Below are 25,842 nucleotides of genomic sequence, written 5' to 3'. Positions count from 1 at the left end.
CAATTTGAGTCAAAAATATATGTAGCATAATAACCATTATTTTCCTTGGAGACTGAGCCTTGTCCTTAAGCCAATCTATAGAGGGGTTTCAGTACCCATGATGCATTGCGCGGCCGCCATGTTGGTTGTCAACCTTTGAAGCGCGAAACGTAAACAAGTGCCGTATTCGATCGCGATCAGCTGCCAATATGCCCGTTTCGTGCGCGGTGTTTAATTGTAGTAATCGTGCGAGCCGAGACAAGAAGAGATTTTTCAGATTCCCGGCCATTATAAGTAATAGTGATGAGAAAACAAGAGATCTCAGTCAGAAACGGCGCCGTTTGTGGTTTGCAGCCGTCAATCGGGAGGATCTTGCATTCAAGGATACCAGTTACATGCTTGTATGCAGCGATCATTTTGTTGGTGGTAAGTACAATGTGAATGGCCGATAACTCTGCGTAATACGAAATAAGGTTTGGCTGTTGTACCTCGGTTGTTTTAAAAATCAAATTCCCGAATCCCCGTTATTCTGTCAGTTATTTGACACCGACAGAATGAATTATCCGGGTGCAGGCTAAAACGCCACCACAGCAAAACGGCACCTGGCGAAAACGAATTATTTATGTCTCCTAAAGAGCGTTGGTGTAACGAATTTATTCGTTTCTGCTTCAACATGAATCATCGAATTTTAACCCGCTTCGCACGATGATAGTAAGGCGACACTATTTGTAATAGCCCAGGATACTTTTCACAAGGCACTAAGGTGATTGTTAGTTACTATGGTATTGCAGTGTGTAAAAGTTGTTTCACTGAATGGACCCCTAGGTTATCAGTACACATATCAGGCCATCAGGGCAAAAGGTATTTTGCTGATTTTTGTAATTGAAAACAGTGTTGAAGTAGGGGACATGCCTGAACTGTACATGCGTCCAGTTGTGTATTATCCTTGTGATAATAAACAAAATTTATAAACCTCTCCAGGTTCTCCTTCGGCCTTGTATCAGGACACCCATCCCGACTGGATACCAACTTTGAAACTTGGTTTATGGCAAGGGTGACAATGACAACAAGGGTTCTCGTTTCTGCCGTTTGCAGATAAAGTAAACATGTTTAATGTTTACATATGTATAATACATTTATAACTAATATGTAACATTTAAAGGAACTGTTTCTGTCTTTCTGTTCATTTGGGCAGTTCTGATTTACCCAGGAACACACTAAGAAAATGAAACTGAGGAATTTTAAAGTAAGGTTAATTGATTTTTGCTGTAGTATGTAACACAGATATTCTCATCAATCTTAAAATATTTACATAACATACATAAGGTGTATTTATCATTATAGGACCTCTTGATTTCCTACAGTTAATTTGTAACACTGTTTTCTGAGTGCGAGTTAGCTACAGTGTAACTAGCTAAAAGAACTAGAATCCTTTGTCATTTAGGAAAGGAAGGAAGCATCTAGACTCCAGAACCTGAGGTTTCATCTTGAAGAGGAACATTGTGAGACAGAATCCAAGACTGAACCAGTAGATCATGATCTAACACCTGAAAAGGAACTAGAAAGATGCAAAATAGAACTGAACATTCTTAAATCAGAAAATGAATCTTTAAAGCATGAGAATGATCTACTTAAGAATATAGTTCATAAAATGAAAGCAAATAATACTGAAGACTTTGAGGGTGATGATGATAAAGTACGATATTACACTGGTCTGCCTTCATTTGTAACCCTAATTGCATTGTTCAATCTAGTATCGTATGGAATTTGTCAGTCTTCACATTCATCTCTGACAAAGTTTCAAAAGTTAATTATTACCTTAATGAGACTCAGATTGAATTTATCCACTCTTGATCTAAGTTACAGGTTTGGTGTCAGCAAAGCTACTATTTCCAGGACATTTAACCAGGTTATGGATGTCTTGTACATAAACCTGAAACAACTTGTGTTCTGGCCAGATAGAGAAGATTTAAGGAAAACAGTGCCAATGGTATTCAGAAGGTATTTTGGACGCAGAGTGTCGGTTATTATAGACTGTTTTGAGATATTGATTGATAGACCATCCAATTTGACTGCTAGAACCCAGACATGGTCAACCTGCAAGCATCACAATACTGTAAAATATCTTATTGGCATCACTCCCCAAGGTTCTGTTAGTTACATTTCTGAGGGATGGGGAGGTCGTGTTAGTGATAAGTATTTAACAAATAATAGTGATTTCACAAACCATCTTCTCCATGGTGATGTTGTATTAGCAGATAGAGGCTTTGATATACAAGAAATTATTGGTTCTGTGGGGGCGTAGTTAAGGATTCCAGCATTTACACGAGGTAAACCACAGTTAAGTGGGACTGAAGTAGAGGAAACAAGAAATATTGCCAATGTAAGAATTCATGTAGAAAGAGTTATTGGTAGTGTCCGTCAAAAATACACGATACTCAGCAGCACTATTCCAATTGATTACCTGATGACAAAGAATAATGAAACTGACCCTTTACTTGACAAGATAGTCCATGTTTGCTGTGCACTTACCAACATGTGTCCATCAGTTGTTCCATTTGAGTGAATGTTAATAATATTTTGTTAGACTTACAAAAGAACAAGACATAAATGACAGGTCATGTGTTTAATGTTGACATCTTTGGGACTCAGGAATGCACCCACTTTGACATGTTCAAAAGCAATTTTAACCGCATTTTATTTTGCATCTGATACAGATGACAGCATTTTCATGTATGTAAGAGGTCTATGTAAGTTTCATTGTCTTTCACATAAGTTAAATATTCAACTGAATCGGTTTGTTAAAACTGCTGAAAGAAGAATGTTAGTATGCACTGCCAATTACGGTAAGTCGAGGATGAGTATCATTTCTAGCTTATTTCTCCCTATTACTCTAAAAGCCGCATGAATATTATTTCATCCTTCTATCATGTTAACATAACACATGCCAAATATTATTGGTAGTTGGCATCAGCTCATGAGAAACATACTCTTTATGTATCTTCCGAAAATGAAACCTGCCAGTTTGAGTACTGTGCACTCACTGTATATGTCTATATTAAATGTACTTTAGGCCATTTGGCCTCCATGTTTAGTAAAATTGTCATTGTCTTTGACAGCATTTTCAGAAATTAATATATTTCTAACTACACCATGATCAATGTGGCATATGAATTATTAACAAGTGATACTTTCATCATTAATGATCATAGATGTGTTCAGTGAAAATTAATGGGCCCGGTTCAACCAATCGGCTGGTCATGCTAAGCCCTGTACATGTAAATTTTACAGCATAAATTTTTAGAAACCATTTTGTCTTTTGTCAGTTGTCATGGCTTTGTGATGATATATCTATTTTACGATTAAATAACTCAAATTTCGTATCTTGCCTTGAGTCCTCTGTCCAGAAGGCAGTGGCTCATGGGCCAATCTGGTGGAATAATTACTTGCTGATTATTCTGCTTGAGTATATCATCCGGGTATCCTTGGTGCTGTAGGCTGGAAACCCGCCTGCTCTTAGCATTGTCCTTGTGATACTCCGTGGGGGGTGGGGAGCTCGGATGACGAATTCATACTAACTTAACATGGAATACCAAACCCCAAACAAAAAAACGAAACGCCAACACGACAATGATGATGATGAACAGCGACCCTCCAAATCTATTGATTACTGGCCTCGTTTTCTGATCCTTGAGACTCTTCATAATACTCCTTTAAAGCTGAATCCATTTGCGATATCTAAAGGTATCCATGGAATAGCAGGAGATATTAAAGATGTGAAACGCTTGCGTTCAGGATGTTTATTACTTGAATGTAATAGAAAACAGCAAGCATCTAACCTGTTGTCCATTGAAACGTTTGTTGGAGTTCCGGTTAAGGTCTCTGCACATAGAACACTGAACACCAGTAAAGGTATTGTACGAGACCGAGATCGTCTATTTGCAGATATGACCGAGATTGACATTGCATCGGAAATGAAGGATCAAGGTGTGATGTATGTCAAAAGATTTTCCAGTCGAAAAAACAATGAAAGTGTTCCAACTAACACATACCTGTTTTCTTTTTCTGCGCCAAATCCACCCAAATCAATCAGGGCAGGTTACTACAGCGTTACTGTTGATGCATACATCCCCAATCCTCTGAGATGTTTCAAATGCCAGAAGTTTGGACATGGTGTGAAGACTTGCACATTGTCTGTTACATGTGCTCACTGTGCTGAGACTACTCATGTAACAGAAGATTGTGAAAGTAGCTCCAAAAAAATGTGCCAACTGCAATGGAAATCATTCAGCATTTTCTAAGGATTGTCCCACTTGGAAAAAGCAGATGGAGATCAACAGGATTAAATACACTAATAATGTCAGTTTTGCTGAAGCCAAAAAGTTGATACAGTCAAGGGATACTAGTGAAACTTATGCCTCCATCGCCAGAAAGACATCAGAAATGACCAACAAAGAAAATACTTCTCAAGTCATTACCTTGTCACATGCCTGTCAAACAGACTTGACGTGGATAAACACAGACATTCCTAAAAATCTTTCTCCTGAGCAATCCACACAGACAGCAGATTTACTTCCTGATCAGCAGAACTTTTCTCAGCACCAATCTCCCGTTTCTCAACTTGGATCACAACCAGGGAAGAATGAGAAACAGACAGGTAAAACAAAGATCAAATCAAGATCAGACACTTCAAGACCAAATCGAGCTCCTAAAGGGTCAGACAAGATCAAATTATTTAATAAGTTTGGGTCACTAGAAGATATGGATGTGTCTGATAACATCCATCCTCGGGCACATAGCTTGTCGCCCTCTAAGAAAGTGCGGGGTAGATCCCCAATCAACCCACCATAGTTTTTTCCAAAAGTATAATACAATGGAATTGTAGAGGATTAAGGACTAATCTTAATGAACTACAGCTATTAGTCCAAGACTTTGCACCAGCAGCTTTCTGTTTACAGGAAACATACCTGAAACAGACAGATACTTTTAATTTACGTCAGTTTGATGCATACAATTATTTTTCCCCTTCGGGTGACAGGGCCACTGGAGGATCTTCAATCCTCGTTAAACAAGATGTTATCCATAGTTCTGTAGCTCTTAAAACTAACCTCCAAGCCGTTGCAGTGAGACTTACTCTTCACGTTACTTTTACACTATGCTCTTTGTATATACCGCGTTCCTCAGCACTCCAACAGTCAGATCTGCAAGATCTCTATGATCAACTCCCAAAGCCGTGTATCATAATGGGTGATCTCAATGGCCATAACCCGCTATGGGGTGGTACAAACACTAACTCAAAAGGTCAAATACTGGAAGATTTTATCTCCAATAATGACTTTTGTTTATACAATGATGATTCAAGCACTTATCTGCACCCTGCAACCGGCACCTACTCTTCTCTAGATCTGTCTCTTGCAGACTCTTCACTACTTAATGAGTTTGAGTGGTCAGTCCACAATGATCTCTGTGGAAGTGACCATTTCCCTACTATATTAAAATCTATAACTCCATCTGATGTTCCTCCATCATCAAGGCGGAATTTTAAAAAGGCTAACTGGGCTTTATATGAAACGCTGTGTGCTGAAAAACTTAAACCTGAACTTTTTATTGACGTTCCTGATGCTATTCAATGTTTTTCTGAGGAACTGAATTCCATAGCTGATGAGTGTATACCAAAGTCCTCTGCAGTTCCACACATAAGAAAACCATGGTTCAACGATGAATGCAAACAAGCTAGGAAGGCAAGGAAAAAAGCAGAACATTATTTCCGTTGCCATCCTATGGTGCATAATTTAAATAAATTTAAGATTTTAAATGCTAAAGCGCGGCGTACTTTTAAACAGAACAAACGCCAATCTTGGCAAAATTATGTATCCAAAATAAATTCTCGGACACCTATGTCCAAGGTATGGAACATGGTCCAGAAAATTAAAGGTAAAGGTACTAAATCTAGTGTCCATCATCTTAAACATGGAGATCAATTACTTACTGATAAGTCAGATATTGCGAATAAACTGGGTGAAACTCTCGCTAAACATTCTTCCTCTTCGAATTATACACCTAAATTCCAGCAATATCAAAAACAACAGGAAAAGAAAATTATTAATTTCAATTCTGATAACGGGGAAGATTATAATGAAACTTTTTCTATTCATGAACTCCATACTGCTCTTGATCAAGCCCATGACACTGCTACAGGAGCTGATAACATCCATTATCAACTCCTGAAACATTTACCAGAATCCTGTCTGGAAACTCTCCTAAGTATTTTTGATGATATTTGGACATCGGGTAACTTTCCACCTTCATGGCGTGATGGCATAGTGGTACCAATACCTAAACCTGGACGTGATCATACAGATCCATCCAATTATCGTCCGATTTCATTAACTAGCTGTGTTTGCAAGACCATGGAACGCATGATAAATAATCGACTTGTTTGGTACTTGGAAACAAATAATCTCATAACAGATATACAGTGTGGTTTCCGAAAAAAACAGAAGTACTGTCGACCACTTAGTGCGACTGGAATCATTTGTTAAAAACGCACTAATTAATAAACAACATGCTGTGTCTATCTTTTTTGATCTTGAAAAAGCATATGACACCACCTGGAAATATGGCATTTTGAGAGATTTACATGACTTTGGCTTGCGAGGTCGTTTGCCTGACTTTATTGCCAACTTTAGAAATTACAGACAATTCCTGGTCCGTGTGGGTTCTACCCTGTTTGATCATTACAATCAGGGTCAGGGTGTTCCACAAGGCAGTATTTTGTCTGTCACTCTTTTCAGCATCAAGATCAACAGTTTATCAAAAGTTTTAAACGATTCAATTGATGGATCGTTGTTTGTGGATGATTTTAATATTTCTTGTCGTGGTAAAAATATGCATACCATTGAACGGCAACTACAGCTGTGTTTAAACAAGATTAATAAATGGTGTCTTGAAAACGGCTTTAAATTTTCTAAATCGAAAACTAACTGCATACTTTTTTGTCGTAAATATAAACCCCATAAAGACCCTGAACTGTCTCTAGATGGGACGCCTATTAAAATTGTGAAGGAAGCCAAGTTCTTGGGTCTAATCTTTGATTCACATTTAACTTTTTTACCACATATTAAATCACTTAAAACTAAATGCCTGAAAGCACTTGACTTGTTGAAAGTGGTTTCAAATTCAAAATGGGGAGGGGATCAAGCTACCCTTCTCCATCTCTATCGATCACTAGTTCGTTCAAAACTTGATTATGGCTCAATCGTTTACGGTGGAGCCTGTAAAAGCAATCTTAAACTTCTTGATCCTGTCCATCATCAAGGTCTGAGACTTTGTCTTGGATCTTTTAGAACTTCACCTATTGACAGTCTCTATGTTGAGGCTGATGAACCTTCTCTTGAGCAGCGCCGTATAAAGTTAGCTTTACAATACATTACTAAATTATACTCTAATCATTCTAACCCTGCATATAACTGTCTTTTCAATCCCCTTTATGGGGATTTATACAACAAAAAGTCCTCTCTTGTCCCGCCTCTGGGACATAGAATTAAACCCTTTCTTTCTGCTGCTGGGATTCAGCTGGAAAACATAGCTCCCTCCCGTCTTCTTTCTTCTCCTCCCTGGCAGTTGGTCAGGCCTCAAGTAGACCTAACATTGACCACATTTAAAAAATCAGAGACTAATGAATTACAATATAAGCAAGAATATAATCAATTAAAACATAAATATAGCAATTATAAATCCTTATTTACAGATGGGTCCAAGGATGGTGGCGCTGTGGCTTGTGCCACTGTCATTGGATCCAGAACAATATCTTCTCGATTACCAGATAATAGTTCTATTTTTACAGCTGAAGCTAACGCCATATTAACAGCTCTTAAATATATTCAAAGACACCCTAAACGTAAACAATATATAATCTATTCAGACTCTCTTTCTTGTCTCCAGGCGATTAAAAATTTATCATGTAAACGTCCACTTTTAATGGACATTATTGAATTGTATAATAATCTTGCTACTGGCCAATGCGACATCGTCTTCTGTTGGTTACCCAGCCATGTAGGCATTTCAGGGAACACAATGGCCGATCTTGCTGCCAAGGCAGCACTAAACAAATCTGTGACACCGCTTCTTATTCCCTACAGTGATTACAAAGCCACCATTAGATCTTATATCCGTGATCTGATGCAAAAGAAGTGGGACACCCAAGTGGGTATAAATAAATTACATGAGATAAAACCTTACATTGGTTATACCCACATGCGTTGTCAGTTCAGATTTGAAGAGGTCACACTACGACGATGTCGTATTGGCCATACTAGATATACTCATGCATACCTGTTGAAAGGTGAGGATCCTCGATTTTGCATCCCTTGTGATGAGACAGTCACGGTCAAGCATATTCTGCTTGACTGTGTTGAATTCTCCATCACAAGGGATAAATATTTTACAGTTAAAACAATGAAGGATCTTTTTACCAACGTTAATTCTCATTTCATTATAGGTTTTTTTAAAAGAAATTGATTTGTTCGGTGAATTTTGAATAGTATGTTTCTGTAAATGTATTTTAATGATTGGTAGTTTGAATTAGTAACTTGAATTGTTGGTGGCTGTACCCTCAAAGGGGGTTGAAGTATTGTAAAATTATTGTCCTCCTGAGAGGGTACGTAAGTCCACAAACATTCAGAGTAAATTTAAGTCTACCAGGTTTTTAATCGTAGTATTCATGTTGTTTTAATTTTGGCTAACCTTTCGTACAATCGCCAGCAGCTGAGGGGATGATGTAAATCCAACTAGGGTCCATGTAGGTAGCAAAGGTACTGTAAGTCCCCATGGTCCTTAGTGTGGTGATCTATAGTCTATTTTTATTATGTATTGTCTAAATAGTGCTATTAGTTTTAACTTTCCATACTAGTTTTAATTAAAATTGTGATATGCTAGTTGTTTTACTGTCCTTCGTTGACAGATTTTTCCATATGCATATGTTTAATTTAAATGTTCTCGTCACGATATGGCTGAGATATTGCCGATGTGACGTTAAACATTAACTCACTCACACTCACCCAATTGTGAAAAGTTACTGGCAAGGATGGCTAGTTAATTCAAACTACCAATTGCCCACATCATACTTCAACAGCCCTGCAAAATATCATTTATAAAAATGCACATAGGTCAGAATTGGTGTGATGTTTGGTAATTGCAGACCTTAGGTTGCTGTCAACCTCTTAGAAGGAAGTTATGTCAGTTAACCAAATAAGGTATGTATACTACATGCTGCCGGCGTAATTGGCATTGTGATCAGGGGAAAATGACTTTTTATTTAAAAAAAACCGTTGGCATTTGGCATTACAGCTAGGGTGTATAACATGACACTTTCTATGCAGATCCTTGTGTGGCAAGAGATAATAAATTACTTCATCGTATTCATGTGCATTATAGGGCAATGAGCAAATCATCTGGCAATTACAGTTGGGACAGCTTTCACAGTATATTACTGGTCTAAATCACAATCAGCTAAAAAAAACACTAAGACGTGTTGTCATTATTCAGACAGATCAGAGGTCACAACATTGTTGGTAAGTGAAATCACATCATATTCAAAAGACTATACTGATATTTTGTTTCAGACAATGATTCAGCTGAATAATTATTTCTGCAACTGTTGATGTTTTGTATACCAAGTTCACAATTCAATGGAAAATATATCGCACACATGACTATGAATTACTGCTCATGTACAATCTGTCATTTATAGTAATAAATCTATATGAACATGCTGAGACGTTATCTGTGATTGTTATTGTTCTATGTTAGCCTTGGTGTAGTGCCAACAAAATATGACTTGAGTAAGTTCACTTCAATATGGAGGTGGTTTGTCATATAAGAACTCAGAACAAGTTGCTTGGTGTCAGCGAGGCTTGAGGCACATAATGTTAAGTTACACTGATGAGATAATGTTTAAGTACATCACTCTTCATTGTTGCGTTTCCGCTTCTTTCGCATGTTACTTGTCGAACAGTCTTTACAGAACCATTTGCCTTTCGGCTTACGCACAAGACCAACACACTTGAAGTGAAACCACCTCACGGTACATTCTTTCCCATCACAGCCAACATATTTCCTTCCATCTTCTGGCATATACAAAACAGTTCATTATCAACATTTTCTGGAGCAACCCTGTCACTGGTGTTCAAGAAGTGCCGTGCAACAATCTCTGGTAGAATTATGGATGTGAAAAACTGCATTGCATGTTCAGCTACAGGTTTCCAGAAAGCCAGACAAGGTGTAATTCTTTCCACAAACACATCATTGTTTGTCCAAACAACAAAGTCACAGTAATCATAATTAGTTACAAATAGCTGTGTTTGCACTTGGTAATAGTACTAACTGTCCCTTTTTAGTTGCAGTGACCCATTAACTTCCTCTAAGTAAACAATCCTATTGTCAACAAAGTCATCCTTTGCACAGAAAGGACACTTAATCTCAAGACTGCCCCTTCCACAACAACCACAGTCAACAATCCCATCAGGAGTTGCACCAAGATGTGGATACTCACAGCTGAGGAATAAGCCACATTCCTCAACACAGAAATTATGGTGACGCTCAGAAGACAATTTCTCATAGGTGTCCCTAGCTGTTACTTCATGGCTGCATCCCCATCTCGTAGCTGGATTAGAAAACTTGACCTCAGTTGGGTAACAGATGTGGCGAATCAAACTCCTCGAGGGGTCGGATAGTGATGTACGATTGACACTCTTCATCTTTGATGCAGTTATACGGCCAGCCCTGAACTGAAACCAAACTGGGGAAGATGCTTGGGTTCTTGTTGCAGCTTCAACTGCCAAAACTTTATCTGATGTGATTTTTAAACGACTTAAGATATTGTGACAGTGTTGTAATACATCATTGTATGGGATGCCAACCATTGTTTCATCAAAAAGCTCTGTGATCACTTGAGGAAACTGTGGTTGTAATGGAACAGGTACATACTGATCACTGTAATTACTGTGAACTGCAAGACAAGATGGTCTATCTGCACTGATAGCGTGAAGGAAGCTTTGAAAATTTGCGGTCGATGCAGATTTTAATTCCTTGATTTGTTGAACATTTGATAAAGTCGAACATGTTGTGGAAGATTCTATTGATAGGTCAAGTTTCTTCTTTAAAGTCTTTGATGAGGTGAAATCAATGTCTTTTAGACATGCATAGTTAATCTTGTTAAGAGAAGCTGGGAGTTTCCAGTATGCAGGCTGCTGCGTCACAGTGGCAGTTTCTCTCAACCTGACAACAGCTTCAACAGCAAACATCATACTTGCCACATGTGAGCATGATTCACCCAAACCTGCCATACAGTTACAATGAGCCGATAAAACTTTGCCAGCATCATCAGTGATAAACCAGGGCTGTAACGGAGCTTCATTTAAGCGCTGTGAATGCATAACCTGTGAAAAAAATAGTACAGGATTTAATTTTTGCTCAGACATTATTTCATATGGTATTTAGACTTGATTGAAATGTTTGAATTTCACCAAAGGCATTTCATTGCATAATGCTGAAGGCAATTAGCATGTACAGATATTTATCAACAGGCTGAAGACATCTTGGATTTCATTTCAACATAATTTTACTGTTATTAAATCAGTGAAACCATAATTAAAACATTGCTGTACTTAGTATAAACAGAATCTATCTATTTTGATTATCATTGCATATATGCCAAACACACAGTTCTTGATTTGGGTAAACTGTATACGAAAGACGCGATGTGTATACGATCGCATAGCGGCTCTCGGCACGGTAAACTGTTGTTTACGTTTACTTACCTTTGACATGATGACGTGAATGGCCTTTCCATCTTGGACGGATAAATGCACATAGGAGACAATGTCTCGTACCCAACCACACACAAATCTGTCATATGCTTCCAGACTCCTGTAGTTTCTCATGTCGGATAAACTATAAAAAGGACTTGGGCTGAACACCAGATAGTTGACGATGTCGACGTAGCTTGTTGCCGGCAAATACTTGTGGTCGTCACTCCATTCCGATCTGGGAATCCTGTACGGATCTTCGTTGTCTATCACAACAGTCTTCTCGAGATATCGTGCGCGAGATACTTTATCGAGTAGGTTTGCATAATTCTCCATGGGAGATGGTTAGATGACAGGCAGAGGCAGATAGACGTGTGAGTAGACGACAGTTGCTAGTGACGCTATGGTTGCTGGGGACGCGAATGACAACCAACATGGCGGCGCGTATGAAATCACGGGATAACTCTGAAAACCCTCTATAGGCAAACTAGTGTCTTATCAGACCTGACTATATTTATTGGCATCATTTATTTTATCACTTTGTTAGCCAAAGTTGCATTGGCATTGTTGCCGTTATAACAAAATTAAACAGAAAGTTTGCATGCATCATTGCAAACTCTCCTACTCTGCTTCATCATCTCCTTGTGTTATTTGTCTTCCAACGTGCACCCCAAGGGTGTTACAATATTCTTGGCGGGAAGCAAACTTTTCATGTATTTCCTTAAATATTCCTCGCGTTGATTGCTTACTCAAAACAAGCATTTACTATTCTAACATCAGTCGTGTCTTAATTTACATTTCTTTTGTCTACATTTCAACGAAATCAATTGAATTCGAGGACTTTATTGTTTGACTCGGCCTGTGGTAACCTTTGTGACGTCGCAAGTCATAGGTCGCGTGTCACGGTATTTTGTTCCAGACGAACAATCGCAAATGAACCGTTCCCGTCCTCTCGCCTATATTGGAGCGGTGCGCGGTGGAAACTACAGAGATTCGGTAGAAACACTTCCACATAATTCTTAAAAATAAAAATATTTGTCTTTAAGTAGTACCTGATTTATGAACAAATACTTAAAGACACCTTAGAAGAGTGAAGTTTCAGCATTGAAACAAAAAACAACAATATGTTAGCTTGCCGTAATCCCTTGACTTAGCAACTCTGTGCATGCATCATCATGAAACAAATATATGCATTCCGTCGCGGTTCAGATTTCCTCAAGCAAATCAGGGGCATGAAGCTGGAGATGAAATGATAAATAAGCTATGCCATAATCATAACCATTAAGTTATTTGTAGTTATTGCGATTAGCTTACAATATTGTTACCAGTGTCCACTTTTGAACGTCTTTTCAGAAAATTATACATATCAACAACACAGAAATTTTACTAACACACGCTCGTTCCGAATACATAAAATATACAGCCCGCGTTAGAGGATGTCACAGGCAATCTTTCCTGCATTTCCGTGGTCGACTGAGGACCATTGGTGCGGCTTTATCTTCTCGCAGAAAGTAGTGTTAGCGACCTTCCACTTCGATCGCCATTTTGTGTAAATTTCCGGCGAAAGAACTTCGGTACCTTTTCTCTATTTCCACAAAATATGATAATGCACAGAACACTATGGAATATCTGAGTATAGACAACATTATGAAAAGTGACAGCGATCAACAAAGAATGTTTTTAACACATGTCAATGGGTTTGTACTACTGTATGAACTCTTTTAAATATACGTTAAGTGGCGAAGTGGAAACGATGCTTTGCATGTAAACACCGAAGAAAAACAACACGCACACTGCAGCATCGATATACAAGGTATTACTTGGTTTCAGAAGCTTAAACTTACACTGAAAATTAGATATTTGATGCTTTTACAACTTTCATGCAATATTTTCGGTAAGGATTTCGACTGTGAATCACAATGTTTTTTCCAAGTAGATGGTGCAACATACTCCAACTCCCAAAATATTGCAATGGCGTCAAAGTTTGATTGTTAGTGATGGAAAGGTGATTTTGAATACGGCGATATGCAGTTTATATGTGCGTTAGAGTTATAACAATTATGCATACATTGTTGGAAAATGACTTTACTTTTAAATGTGACATCTTTCTGGATTAGGGGTTGTATATTTTTCGAATATTTTCATTTCCGTTCCCACCTTGTTACAAAATGACATATATGTCCCTCTGGCACATCAACTGCGTTTTATGTAGGGACATATATGTCCCTGTGGCATCCAGGGGGTTAACTCATAATGTTTTCACACTAACAGTTGTTCCAGAGTGCCGTGTATCGGCGTTTGCAGTAAGTTATTTCCTCTTCCATATGAAAGAGACGAAAATTTGACGTGAAAACAGTGTTGAGTATACCTCGATAGCTGCTGACTACTGTCTAGTGAAATACAGCTGGCATCTCTGGGAATTCAAAAGACAGATGTCTATATTTAGCATGCATAATAAACTAAAACATGCTTCACATAAGAAATATCTCTCAACACATGCTCAAAAATGTGAAGAAGGCATACGGTGTACCGCGATCTGCGCAATTACTTAACTATGACAAGCCATTCCTCCTTTGTTCTTAGGTCTACAATCAAAACAATTTGTGTTCTGGAAACGTCACGATCTAATCTCTCCAGCAGTTTGTATATTTTACTGTGCCATCCTGCTTCTTTTTCTGGAGTTAGTGAATTTTGTGTGTGTGTCAGCAGTGTTGACTCAGTGCTAAATTGATATTTAAAAAAAAAAACATAGTAAGGGACGGTCCAGCTTGCGTCCAAAGAAACTGTTCAAGTGACGATAGCCACGGTGGATGTATGGAGGAAGTCTGAAGACCGATAAGTATTGCCTTTGAGGCAATCCTAGTTCTTATTATTATTATTTGTACGATTTTTGTACCAGCTCTCCTGCCCTAACCACTTGGCCGATTTTGATGAAACTTTCAGGGATGATAGCCTGTGTGCTGAAAGGTATACAATGAACAACAAGTCCCGACGTCCGGCTTCCGGTAAGGACAGAGAACCCAAAATGTGATTTTGTGACAGCCTGAATATCTCGAAAACTATGACCGATAAATGCACCAGATTTACACTCAATGTAGACAACCCCATTCCCCATTCCCAAAGAAATTTTGCGCTATTTTGAGAAAAAACTGAAATTATCGGCATTTCTGTCGTCTTCCGTCACTTGCAAATGTAAACGATAAAAACATATAACAATACACAGATAGTCAGAATAATTCTGATTACTTACATCTCAATTTTATGTACAAAAGATTCCTTAATCAAGGAAAGAGTCCTCACGAAAGCCAGTGTACCCTTGTCAACGAAGCCGCCATTTTGAAAGAAATCGGTCATCGGTAGTGATGTCACACGTCGACATTGTTGCACATATTAGGCATTTCTTTGAGGTGAAGGTCGGTTGAACAGGAGTAAACACAATGGCCATATCATTCCGATTGCACTTTTGGTATTGTGATGTATATTTTCATGAAAGTGATTTCAGTATCTACATATATCCATGTTCAACATCGTACTAATGTGACTATAGGGTGTGCGTTTTTATTCTTTGGAAGGTTTTGATTGTTTGAATAATATTTACATGGGAAATTGCCTCAGTAAGTGTACTATACCACATCTTTCAACCTCTACACAAGCGTTAGAAGATCACACGTAGCCATTACTGCTACATGTGCTTTAGTTCCTGTGATGTACAATATTCAATACGTCGGGAGAAATATTGCAGTTTCATATGAACAGGTTGATAAATAGCGATTTAATTCAACCTCATTAGTAATAAGTATGAATGAAAATGATTTGTATGTTTTTTGAAATGTATAGGCAAACATATTTCAAAGAATTGTCTTGTTTGTTGCATTGGTTTGTGTCGTTTTTGTAGACAAAACAATTGAAATTGAATGACCAGGTGCGAGTTCGTTGAATAACGTTTTATGATTCATTATCATTGTTTTCGATAATAAAGTCAAATCGAATTCGATTGAAACATATTTTGATGACAGAGTATCTAACTCAAACAATATTTTTAGGGAAATTGTTTAAAAATATATAAACCAGGTCATGTCTGATTTTGGGCAAACCTAACGTCCATATTCTAATAATTCTATGCAAAAAAAACCCCGATCTCTTTGTACCTTTCATTGCATACTTTAGAAGCAAAATAATTACATACTAATGTACATAATCATAAGGAGAAAAGGTTATATCCCATAAGAATATTTAATGAATATTCAGGAGTTAAATTTTCATTTACGCTAAATTGATGACAGACATGTGCGCGTGTTGCTCACAATATGATACGTAGTAAAACAGTCAAATTGTTGATAAATTCAGGATACTATTTCAGTGGTACAACCATCCATTTTGTGTTTTGTCTAAAAAGTGTTGAAGTCTGACACAGTAGCCGAGACCTTTTACACATTGAGTGGAAATTAGGTTAGACATATACTAATTATCAAACCAGTGTCGTCTTTTTCCGACGTCACGAAAAGCACAAAACATTCAATGACGTCAACTACAACGTCGCATTATTTTCAGTTTTTTCATTACATTTGAAAATGTGGCTGTTACTCCGTTAATAATGATGGAAAATTAATAAAAATACATCGACCAAATTAAGAGAATATGGGAATCTAAGCACAAAATTATGTATTGGATAGGACCATCCAAATCGCTATTACCTGCTTTCTCATGTAGTACCATTGGCATTCTTTCTTACAAATTGTGAAGCGACAGAAAGGCATCCGCTCACATTGAGGAACTTTGTATTGGAATGGTTTCGTTCACTGTGAAGAAAACATGACGGAATTATACTGTCCGTGTCCACAGCATTTTCTCTTCACGCGAACTGAGTTACATTGACCTAATGTAAATCATAGCGGAGTTATGCCCCCTTACCTTTATACGTGCATGACCTCTCTGTCGACGTTTGACGTCATAACAGAAAATGAATTTTTTACATTTATTGCGGGTCATTTTTCATTTTGTGCGTATGACGTTATACATTAGCACATAAACCCATTTCATATACACTTTAATCGTTCAGATATCAAGCTGTATTTTCTTCGCTCACACTTTCCGTAAAGATGACAAATTAAAAAAATCGTAGCAGAGTGTGTTTATTGATGCAGGATGAAAAACGGACAAATTTTGGACAACATTTAGCTGTGTCTATTTCTCAAACCCCTGAGGTAGCCGCAGTTATATTTATACCAACGGATAGGAAATTAAATATTCTACATTTGTGTGTACTTTTATAGCCATACGCAGATTCAGGACTACGCGAGCTCAAATCTCGCACAACGTTCGCTTTTCAAACTTTCGAAAGTGTGCGCCGGAAAAACAACCCGGCATCCAGGGGGTTAAAGCTGACACGACATAACTGACATGTTTTGCTATATATACTTTCCTCGCGTATTTATGACTTCTATACTACAAACCAGATTATGGGAACACCCTAACATTTGATAGTCATATCAGCTTAAACGTGATGGAGTCCTTTTACTCTAAAGTATGTGCCACTTTTTTGTGCTCAATGAGCACATTGAATTTGAGTGAAATGAAACATTGTCAAAACAGCGAGAAACAAAGGTGTTGAAACACATCAGCACCACGTTTCATTCTAACACAGACAGTATTTACCTTGGAGTATAAAGGCCCTCGACATAATGAAAGTTTATATATGACTGGAAACATTGTCTTTTTTGTACTTAACAATAATGCTATTTTACTTTATTTCAATTCAGTCGTTTAATAGCTTTGAATGGAGATATGTGCCTAATTGGATAATTGGATCGGGTCGCCAGACTCGCTGAGATGGTCGAGTCAACGCATCCCAGTTCCGTGGATCGATTTTCCTACAGTTGATCACTGGATTGTCTGGTCCAGACTTGATCATTTACAGACCGCAGTTAGATAGCTGGAATACTGCTGAGTGCGGCGTAAAACAATATACAAACTACTGGAAAGATTAGGGCCTGACATTTCCAGAACACTAATTGTTTTGATTGTAGACCTAAGAACAGTGGAGGTACTACCAAACAAGGTGGAATACAACTTACTGAAGACACTAGCTGGCAAAATGTTCAGGTATATACTACAAGGGACATTAAGTAGCGGTAAATGGTATTTGAAATATGAATTTTCTACACTACTAAAATATCTACCTACAGGAACACAAACAAGAATGCATCTCAAACCAACTCATCCCTACCAACTGCATCCAGACGTTCGGCGTGTCATGGCCTACGCAGGATGGCTCAGTCAACAATGGAATGTTGAATTCAATTCAACCCTGGTTCAGTAGCTCTTGCCTGTTTGTCCTGGCTCATCGTGCTCGTGGGTGGTCTTTTCACGATGTGATGGAACAGTTTGATCCCTTCAACACCCTCGTCAATGAAGAACGTGTACGACGTTGGTTTCAACCCCCTCGCCTGACGGATGTCTATGATCCACACCCCTGTCAAACATGTTGTTCTTATGGTTCTGGGGCGGTATTCTAAAAAAGTCTTAAGTCCTAAAAAAAACTTAAGTCTATAAAAATGACTTAAGTTTTTTTTGAAAAACTTAAGTTTTGTCTTAAATCACTTCTTTATTCTTAGTCATATTCAATAAAAGTTTTAGACTTAAGTCTTGTTGTTTTTTGACTTAGTTCTTAAGCCTGCACCCATGTAGGCTTAAATATAGGATTTCAACTTAAGTCTAACCAAAATGGCAGCCGCACAGCGTGTATATTTACCAAGATCCAACAGATTCAATGATATGAATGAGGAGGAACTACTTAGAAGATACAGACTGAATCAACAAGGTATTAGGTTTTTATTGCAACTTATTGGAGCACAAATACAGCCACTGACTGGACGGAATCATGCTATTGATGCAACAACAAAGCTCTTAGTAACTTTGAGGTTTCTGGCAACAGGCAAGTTTCAATTGTGTAATGGGGATGATCACGGGTTGAGTCAACCGAGCGTTTCACGTGCGATATACACGACTGTTGAAGCCTTGTCCGCCCCTGCCATGGTGGCACGGTTTATACATTTTCCCAGTCCCGCAGAGTGTCAACGCAACAAGGTGGAGTTTCACCGGACGGCGAACTTCCCAGGGGTGATCGGCGTCATTGACGGCACGCATATACAAATACAGGCACCAACTGTAAATGAGGATGTTTACGTCAATCGACATCACTACCACAGCATAAACACACAGGTACTTTCTTCACAGATTCATATATTTGTGTTCTCAAAGCTTATTTCCAAATAATCTCACAAAATTTTGAATCGTCGATTGGTTGTAAGAAATTTGTAAACTTGTTGCTGTGGGTCTTTGAATGTCATTTAGAAGTGAAAATACATAAGAATGAAGATTTTTATGGATATCAACTTCTTTATGAGAGAACACAACGTTTCGGAGTTAATGCTTACTCCTTCATCAGGTGATTGAGAAAGGGATACAGAGGTGTATTTATATGTACAGGTAAAACAATAACAAAGTAACAAGTGGAATGAGTTAACGAAAGCTAGTATAAACAAGCACTGATAGGAAGCCGATAGTTAAGATAACAATGATGGAAGCCAATGGTAATGCATTACAGTTGATTGGATATGTTTACATAACATGATTGGGGATAAGGATGGAAGCCAATGGTGATACATTACGCATGATAGGATGAGAACCCCGCCCCAAACCTTCTCCATCACCCATCAGAGTAACCATACCCTACCTTGGCCCCATCAGTCATCAAATATCACGCCTCATCAAGACCAAAGCCAGCATCGATGTCACCTTCTCCAGTGGCAAGACCATCAAGACCTACCTAAAAGCCAACGGTAAAGGACCCAGCTGTGAACACCCTAACCCGAGAGGATGCATCTACCAGATCCCTTGCAACTGTGGCGACCTATACATTGGAGAAACGCTGAGACCAATCAACACCAGAATGAAGGAACATCAGACCTCAGTCAGGAAACTCGACCAGAAATCGGCCATCTCTGAACACATTCTCAAGAACCCTGAACACTCAATTCGATGGGAGGACACTAGGATACTATCTACCAACAACAACAACTGGCGCCAAAGGAAACTGCAAGAGGCCATCGAGATCCGGAGACAGAAACCAGCCATCAACCGCGACCAAGGAGTGTACCTACCAAGTGCCTGGGACTTATTGAAAAATTAATCTCATCTACCTGTGTACATTCTATCTATGTAATTCATGTATAGCCTATCTACCCAGTACATACTTGTGTTTGTACATCACCAACCCTCATGTAACATGCTCACCCCCTATCGTGTGTTATGTACATCATCCTATCATGCGTAATGTATCACCATTGGCTTCCATCCTTATCCCCAATCATGTTATGTAAACATATCCAATCAACTGTAATGCATTACCATTGGCTTCCATCATTGTTATCTTAACTATCGGCTTCCTATCAGTGCTTGTTTATACTAGCTTTCGTTAACTCATTCCACTTGTTACTTTGTTATTGTTTTACCTGTACATATAAATACACCTCTGTATCCCTTTCTCAATCACCTGATGAAGGAGTAAGCATTAACTCCGAAACGTTGTGTTCTCTCATAAAGAAGTTGATATCCATAAAAATCTTCATTCTTGTTGCTGTGGATTTGTATTTGTCAGGTAGTGTTCGATCCCTTCGACCGTATCATTGACATCGTGGCACGCTGGCCTGGGTCCACACACGACTCAAGAATCCTCTCTCAGAGTGGCCTCTTCCGTTTAATGGAGAGCAACAACTTGCCAGCTGGGTGTCACCTTCTCGGTGATAGTGGTTATCCGTCTAAACGTTGGCTGCTTACTCCATTCCTTCGCCCAGAACCCGGCAGTCAGGCACGCTACAACCGGTAAGAACTATTCACAAAATGTTGGAGTAACCTCCCTTGCTAGTTTGTAAAAACTTGCGATCATAATTGGATACACATAATACGGGAAAAAATAACCAAATTAAACCTTGCGTTACATGCAAGTATATATCCAACAGATGATCATATTTATTATCATAATCATTTGAATAATAATAATAATAATATAAATTCAATGATTTGATAATAATGTGTTTCAATGTAAGAACATTGATTTGGCACTGACACAAAACACTGATCAGATCACATCAAAGTAATTTGTATCTATCTTCAACATTTTCTAGTTTTTTTTAGTTTTTTTTATGATAATGCACATTCTAACAATAATATACCTGAATTTTTTTCAGTAAAATTGAATTCAAATAACATAAGAAGATTAAGGAACCCAAACTCTTAAATATCTACTTAACACCTATCAATTCATGCTTCTCTTCTGTAAAGCTGTGTGAACTATTTCCTTTCCCAATGTTGCTACAGTGCCACTGAGCATATCTATGGAGCATATTAGGCACTAAATAAATACAATAATATCATTATTAACCCCATTCATGTTTTTTTGTTGTTTTTTTTTAAACTGGTGTGAACCAAAGTTATTTTGATATATTTGATATTAAGACAATTATTTTCAGAGCACACAAGATCACAAGGAGTTGTGTTGAGCGTGGAATTGGCCAACTGAAGCGCAGATTTGGAGTCCTTCATGGTGAAATCAGACAATCCCCAGAGAGAACTTGCAAGGTAAAAATGAGAAGCTAAATGAAGAGATACAAATATGTCATTGAGAAATCACTCAATTTAGTAATATCTTGTAAGTGGCTGTAATAAGATGTGCCATGTTCATTGGAGATTTTGTCATTGTGTCATTTCATGTGTTTCAGATCATTATGGCCGGCGCTGTTTTGCATAATATTTGCAAGGAACGTAATATTCCAATTCCACCAGCTGATGGTATACCACAGCAACAACAGCGCAATGCAGCCACAGCACCAGCAGTCCTGCCTCCACAAGGTTTGATGGGAGTTCGGTACAGGGAGCAGTTTGCAAGGACTCACTTTCCATGTAAGTCTGATGACATACATTACTGATTGACTGAAGCAACTATCAAAATTATTTCCAACATTTATTAGGACTGGTAGAAAGGATTAGTTTCTGAAACCAACTCAATTTTCTACAATACAGTATCAATAAGAACAGAACACATGATGCATCCCGGTATATTCTATCAATATACTAATTGCAGTGTTGAGTTATATTACATATAGCAGTTTATAAATAACCAACATGGTAACATGAGAACAATGAGCACTGTTCACACACTACAGTAAAGTGTATAAATCAATGCTTATTGACAGAGCTATGTAATCATAAGTATAATTGAAACAAGTGTAGAATTGAACAAAGCTTACATACCCCTACTTCCCATGTACTAATTAGACTAACAATTTATGGAAACATTATTTTTCCTGTGGAAACCTGACATAAAATTGAAATAGACTGTCTCATGTTGCACACACTTTGCCAGTAAATAGTCATGTTTCCATGGAAACAGTAACAAATACCCCAAATTTTGAAAAAAAACCCCCAACTTCCAAATAGCAAAAGGCACATCTATTGGTAATGATTAACATGTATGTGAAGTTTGGTGAACCTAACATGTAAACTTTCAGAGATATGCTCAGGTCCAAATTTTGGGATGGAAGGATGGACGGACAGAGTGAACTCTATATACCCCCCTTACTCTGTAGAGCGGGTATAATTTACACCCTAAACATCAGACTATTAAAGTCTGTCATAAGATCATGCAATTACATTACAATTAATAAATAATTCCTTTGATGTGAAATAGTTTAACAGATTACGATTATGGCATCATAAGAAGAATTCATTCAAAGGGTTAATAAATATCATCCATTGAAAAACTCAATATAATTGTTTGCATTGCAATACATTCTAGGATTCATCCAGATGATTCATGTAGGTAAAAGCAAAATTTCCTATGTGAACAGTCAAGGTTGACTTGTTTTCATTTTTCTGTGCAAAATGGCATCAAGTGTAAAGTGGATCAGACTGAGTTCTAGCACTTTAGAATTATGCTAATATTACCCATGTTTAAGCCTCAAGTTATTCGATTTCAAACATATTCCATATGTACATTCTTTAAATAGCAGCATCATAACAAGCCATAAAACTATAAAAATTTGAAACGTTTGATATAAAAAAAGGGGCTCAACCTCATCCCATGGTTAATTTAACCACATACATGTATATCATCTTAAACATCAACACCAGTCTTACGAAGATCACAATTCCCCCTGGCCCTGAAAATCATGTACCGGAAATAAGATGCAATTTATTCCAAAACTGAAGTAGATTATCAGTGGGCATCATCTTTCAAGTGTACAGATAACATTTGGTCATATCAGTCGTAGCAATATTGGATAACATTAAAAGTAAAGCCTCCAAATATGCGAAAATGTCAGATGCAAGTCAAGAAATATGCCATAATTTCAGAGTAAGATAATGTCTTGTACCAACAATTCAAGTAAAAGAAAATCCAAGGTGTTTTCCAATATTCTGACTGTTCATTAAGTTTGTATTCATCGGTTGTCATTAGCTCTTAAAATTACACAAGAGATGTCTACCTTTGACATAACAATGATAACATACACAATTTTGTATTTTAGGGATAAGTCACACGCAACAACAATTTCATAACAGCAATACTTGTGCTTGTTAAAGATTGTTCTGTATATTTGGAACTAGTAAAATACACTGATGTGGGATATGTGAAAAGCTATTCTTCCAATTTCCTGATTTTTGACTGAAGATAAATTTTCTGTAATTTCAGAACCTCAATTTCCAGTAACAACTTCTCTTTTTCCAAAACTGCTGAGGAAGTAGCTGATGTGGAGACTGATGTGCAGGCTGATGCTGATGTTGATGGTGATGCCAATGATGGCTCTAACTCTCTGAAACATAAACGTATATCATCAATCTTGTATTCATTTTAATACATATGCTTTTCAATTCCTGTTTTCTGTTCTTATTTTATATCTTAAAAGAAGGTTTAACTAATTTCTAATTTTAAATTATGACTTCACACAGTCAGTCATGCATGTAGCCTGGGGAACTCATATAATACTATCAATAACTTATTACCTACTTTTCGAAGGATTGGTTTAGCTGTAGGAGCTGTATGAAGCTTGAATCCATTGACATTGGCCCAATCCCGGTTAGGACAGTGTTATCCCTGCCAATACAGTCCACCACCGCCTCTGTGACAGGGCTTATAGGTGTTGGGGGTGGTCCACCGCCTGAAAATATAGTCAGACTTACTTTGAATTAAATATACTACTATAACATACCGCATTGGTGAGATTAAAAATATTACACAATCAACCCATAGTCACCTGCTCATATGAAATATAGATGATCAATTTTATTCATGGCAATGAACAGATTTACCTCACACAAAACTAAAAGTTGGTGTTTTTGTGATTTTATAATTCATAAACAATGGTGTGATATGATACTACTTTAGGTTTTCTCCTGTGCTTTTAAAATACTTACATAACTGAAAGAAAGTCGGATTTATTATGGTGAGTAAAATTGTTATGGTCAGTGGGAAAATTTTGGGTCAGTAGAGACATGGGAACCCCAAGAATTTTTTTAGGCCTTATCCCAGATATATTACTCTTTGTAGGAAATAAAATCTAAAAATTACCGGTTGCAGTTGTTGAATTCTTGAATGTGCTGTAAGCACTTTTTCCGGCACTCTTCAGATTCTTCCATTTCTTAATGACCTCCTCTTTGCTTCTTTGTTGGTGACCATTTGCATTGAGGGTGTCTGTGATTTTCTAAGACAAAAATTGGTTCACATTTGGATTAATATTACCTGGATCCTTGGTTTGAAAATAACAAATTTGGTTTTGGCATTCTTCTGTTTCAGGAGAGAACATGACAATTTTCAAATTAATGTAAAAGTAATTTTTCATTATGATTAATGATTTCTCTGATTTAGTATTTGTGTACCATTACTCAGGGACATTATAAGTTGAACCAAACGACTTTTGGTCTGTAGAAAAGAATGTACGGAATATTTCTGTAAATAAACAATCATTACTGACAGCATAATACTTTATATTACAAGGAGGGAATTGGTGCAAATCAACCATTTTTTAAAAAATCAGTTTACACAAACATTGATAAAATGCATTAAATGGTGCTCGTAAATTTTTATACTAATTGATGATGTTGAAGGTTCGTATATATTTCCTATTGTACAATGTACCATCAATTCATGAGGTAATTATACATAATTACGTGTTATCAAATTTATCCTGATAAGACGTTCTTTAACGTGTTGAATGCACTCACCTGCCACGCCTCATGTCGGTTTGCCGAAGTCACACCCGGTCCGAATCTCCCCTCTATTACAGTCTTCCTCTCCTTCACTAATTCTGCTAACAGCAGACATTCTTCTTTATGCCAGTTGGGTTTTCTTTTCTTGCTAGCATCGGTCTCGGCCATGATTTCTTGTCGTCTGCGTTCCGATGACAGAAGGGAATCCCCGCTTGACGTCACTTTTTATTTTCTTGCATTAAAGAGTTCCACCGGAAGTTTTCCGTTGCTGGTATTTTCCCACTAGCAACGATGCGCACGCACCGCGGCCAAGAACTTAAGTTTATGATCGACTTAACCTCCGACTCAGCTAAGTTTTTGACTAAGTCACTTTATGAATACGAACTTAAGTTTCTGACTTAGCTAAGTCAATTTTTGAAAACTTAAGACAAAACTTAAGAGAAATCTTAGACTTTTTTAGAATACCGCCCCTGATGTTACGATGTTTTCACGTTACCGTTGTTTGTAAACAAAAGATCAGGGACGCCCCTAATCCTGCATCTTTTGTCTCATTCATGTTCTTGTTAGCGGGGGAAATAAAATATAAAATGCCATCCTATCGTGTTGTTATGTGTTTACGTCAAATGCAGCATTGTTTGAGAAAGTGACAGTTGGATGGCCCTGAAAAGGGCCGGGTTATTTTGTTTTTTGTTTTCTGTGTGTACGGAGTACACCTTACAATGACCACAGTGGGGGTATCATGCACTGACAAGGGTGTGAGGTCAGTTTGCTCTTCACGTTGCACTTGGCCCCG

The 25,842-nt window shown here is 37.7% G+C and overlaps 3 protein-coding genes and 1 pseudogene across 3 annotated transcripts; 2 read left to right on the top strand and 2 right to left on the bottom strand.

Annotated features, from left to right (window-relative positions):
• Positions 1-188: 188 nt before the first annotated feature.
• LOC137281267 (uncharacterized) lies at positions 189-2,581 on the top strand (annotated as a pseudogene).
• A 7,777-nt stretch (positions 2,582-10,358) lies between these two features.
• Positions 10,359-12,122, bottom strand: LOC137280687 (uncharacterized). Its single transcript, XM_067811901.1, has 2 exons — positions 11,799-12,122; positions 10,359-11,417 (listed from the first exon to the last, which is right to left on the bottom strand). Exons 1-2 carry the CDS (start codon positions 12,120-12,122, stop codon positions 10,359-10,361), a joined length of 1,383 nt encoding a protein of 460 aa, XP_067668002.1.
• A 6,387-nt stretch (positions 12,123-18,509) lies between these two features.
• LOC137282722 (putative nuclease HARBI1) lies at positions 18,510-23,696 on the top strand. Its single transcript, XM_067814509.1, has 5 exons — positions 18,510-19,007; positions 20,446-20,669; positions 21,317-21,425; positions 21,566-21,746; positions 23,536-23,696. Coding segments are annotated over exons 1-5 (1,014 nt in total). The 3' UTR covers positions 23,538-23,696.
• On the bottom strand, positions 23,303-25,377 carry LOC137282721 (nuclear apoptosis-inducing factor 1-like). Its single transcript, XM_067814508.1, has 4 exons — positions 25,065-25,377; positions 24,412-24,544; positions 23,851-24,001; positions 23,303-23,656 (listed from the first exon to the last, which is right to left on the bottom strand). Exons 1-4 carry the CDS (start codon positions 25,215-25,217, stop codon positions 23,482-23,484), a joined length of 612 nt encoding a protein of 203 aa, XP_067670609.1. The 5' UTR covers positions 25,218-25,377; the 3' UTR covers positions 23,303-23,481.
• Between the last annotated feature and the right edge of the window lie 465 nt (positions 25,378-25,842).

The sequence above is a fragment of the Haliotis asinina genome, chromosome 4 (assembly GCF_037392515.1).
Source record: "Haliotis asinina isolate JCU_RB_2024 chromosome 4, JCU_Hal_asi_v2, whole genome shotgun sequence".
Lineage (NCBI taxonomy): Eukaryota > Metazoa > Mollusca > Gastropoda > Lepetellida > Haliotidae > Haliotis > Haliotis asinina.
The sequence above is the reverse complement of the archived record's forward strand: the minus strand, read 5'-3'. Positions and strand labels throughout refer to the sequence as shown.

Bases quoted from the DNA above. Each gene is read 5' to 3' on its own strand.
- LOC137282721 (XM_067814508.1), bottom strand. From the start codon at position 25,217: ATGGCCGAGACCGATGCTAGCAAGAAAAGAAAACCCAACTGGCATAAA. The intron at 24,545-25,064 runs GTGAGTGCATTC...TTTTTGTCTTAG, and splicing joins ACCGACATGAGGCGTGGCAG to AAAATCACAGACACCCTCAA. The intron at 23,657-23,850 runs GTAGGTAATAAG...TTTATGTTTCAG, and splicing joins CTAAACCAATCCTTCGAAAA to AGAGTTAGAGCCATCATTGG.
- LOC137280687 (XM_067811901.1), bottom strand. From the start codon at position 12,122: ATGGAGAATTATGCAAACCTACTCGATAAAGTATCTCGCGCACGATAT. The intron at 11,418-11,798 runs GTAAGTAAACGT...TTTTTTTCACAG, and splicing joins TTCACGTCATCATGTCAAAG to GTTATGCATTCACAGCGCTT.
- LOC137282722 (XM_067814509.1), top strand. From the start codon at position 18,510: ATGGCAGCCGCACAGCGTGTATATTTACCAAGATCCAACAGATTCAAT. The intron at 19,008-20,445 runs GTACTTTCTTCA...TGTATTTGTCAG, and splicing joins ACCACAGCATAAACACACAG to GTAGTGTTCGATCCCTTCGA. The intron at 20,670-21,316 runs GTAAGAACTATT...AATTATTTTCAG, and splicing joins AGTCAGGCACGCTACAACCG to AGCACACAAGATCACAAGGA.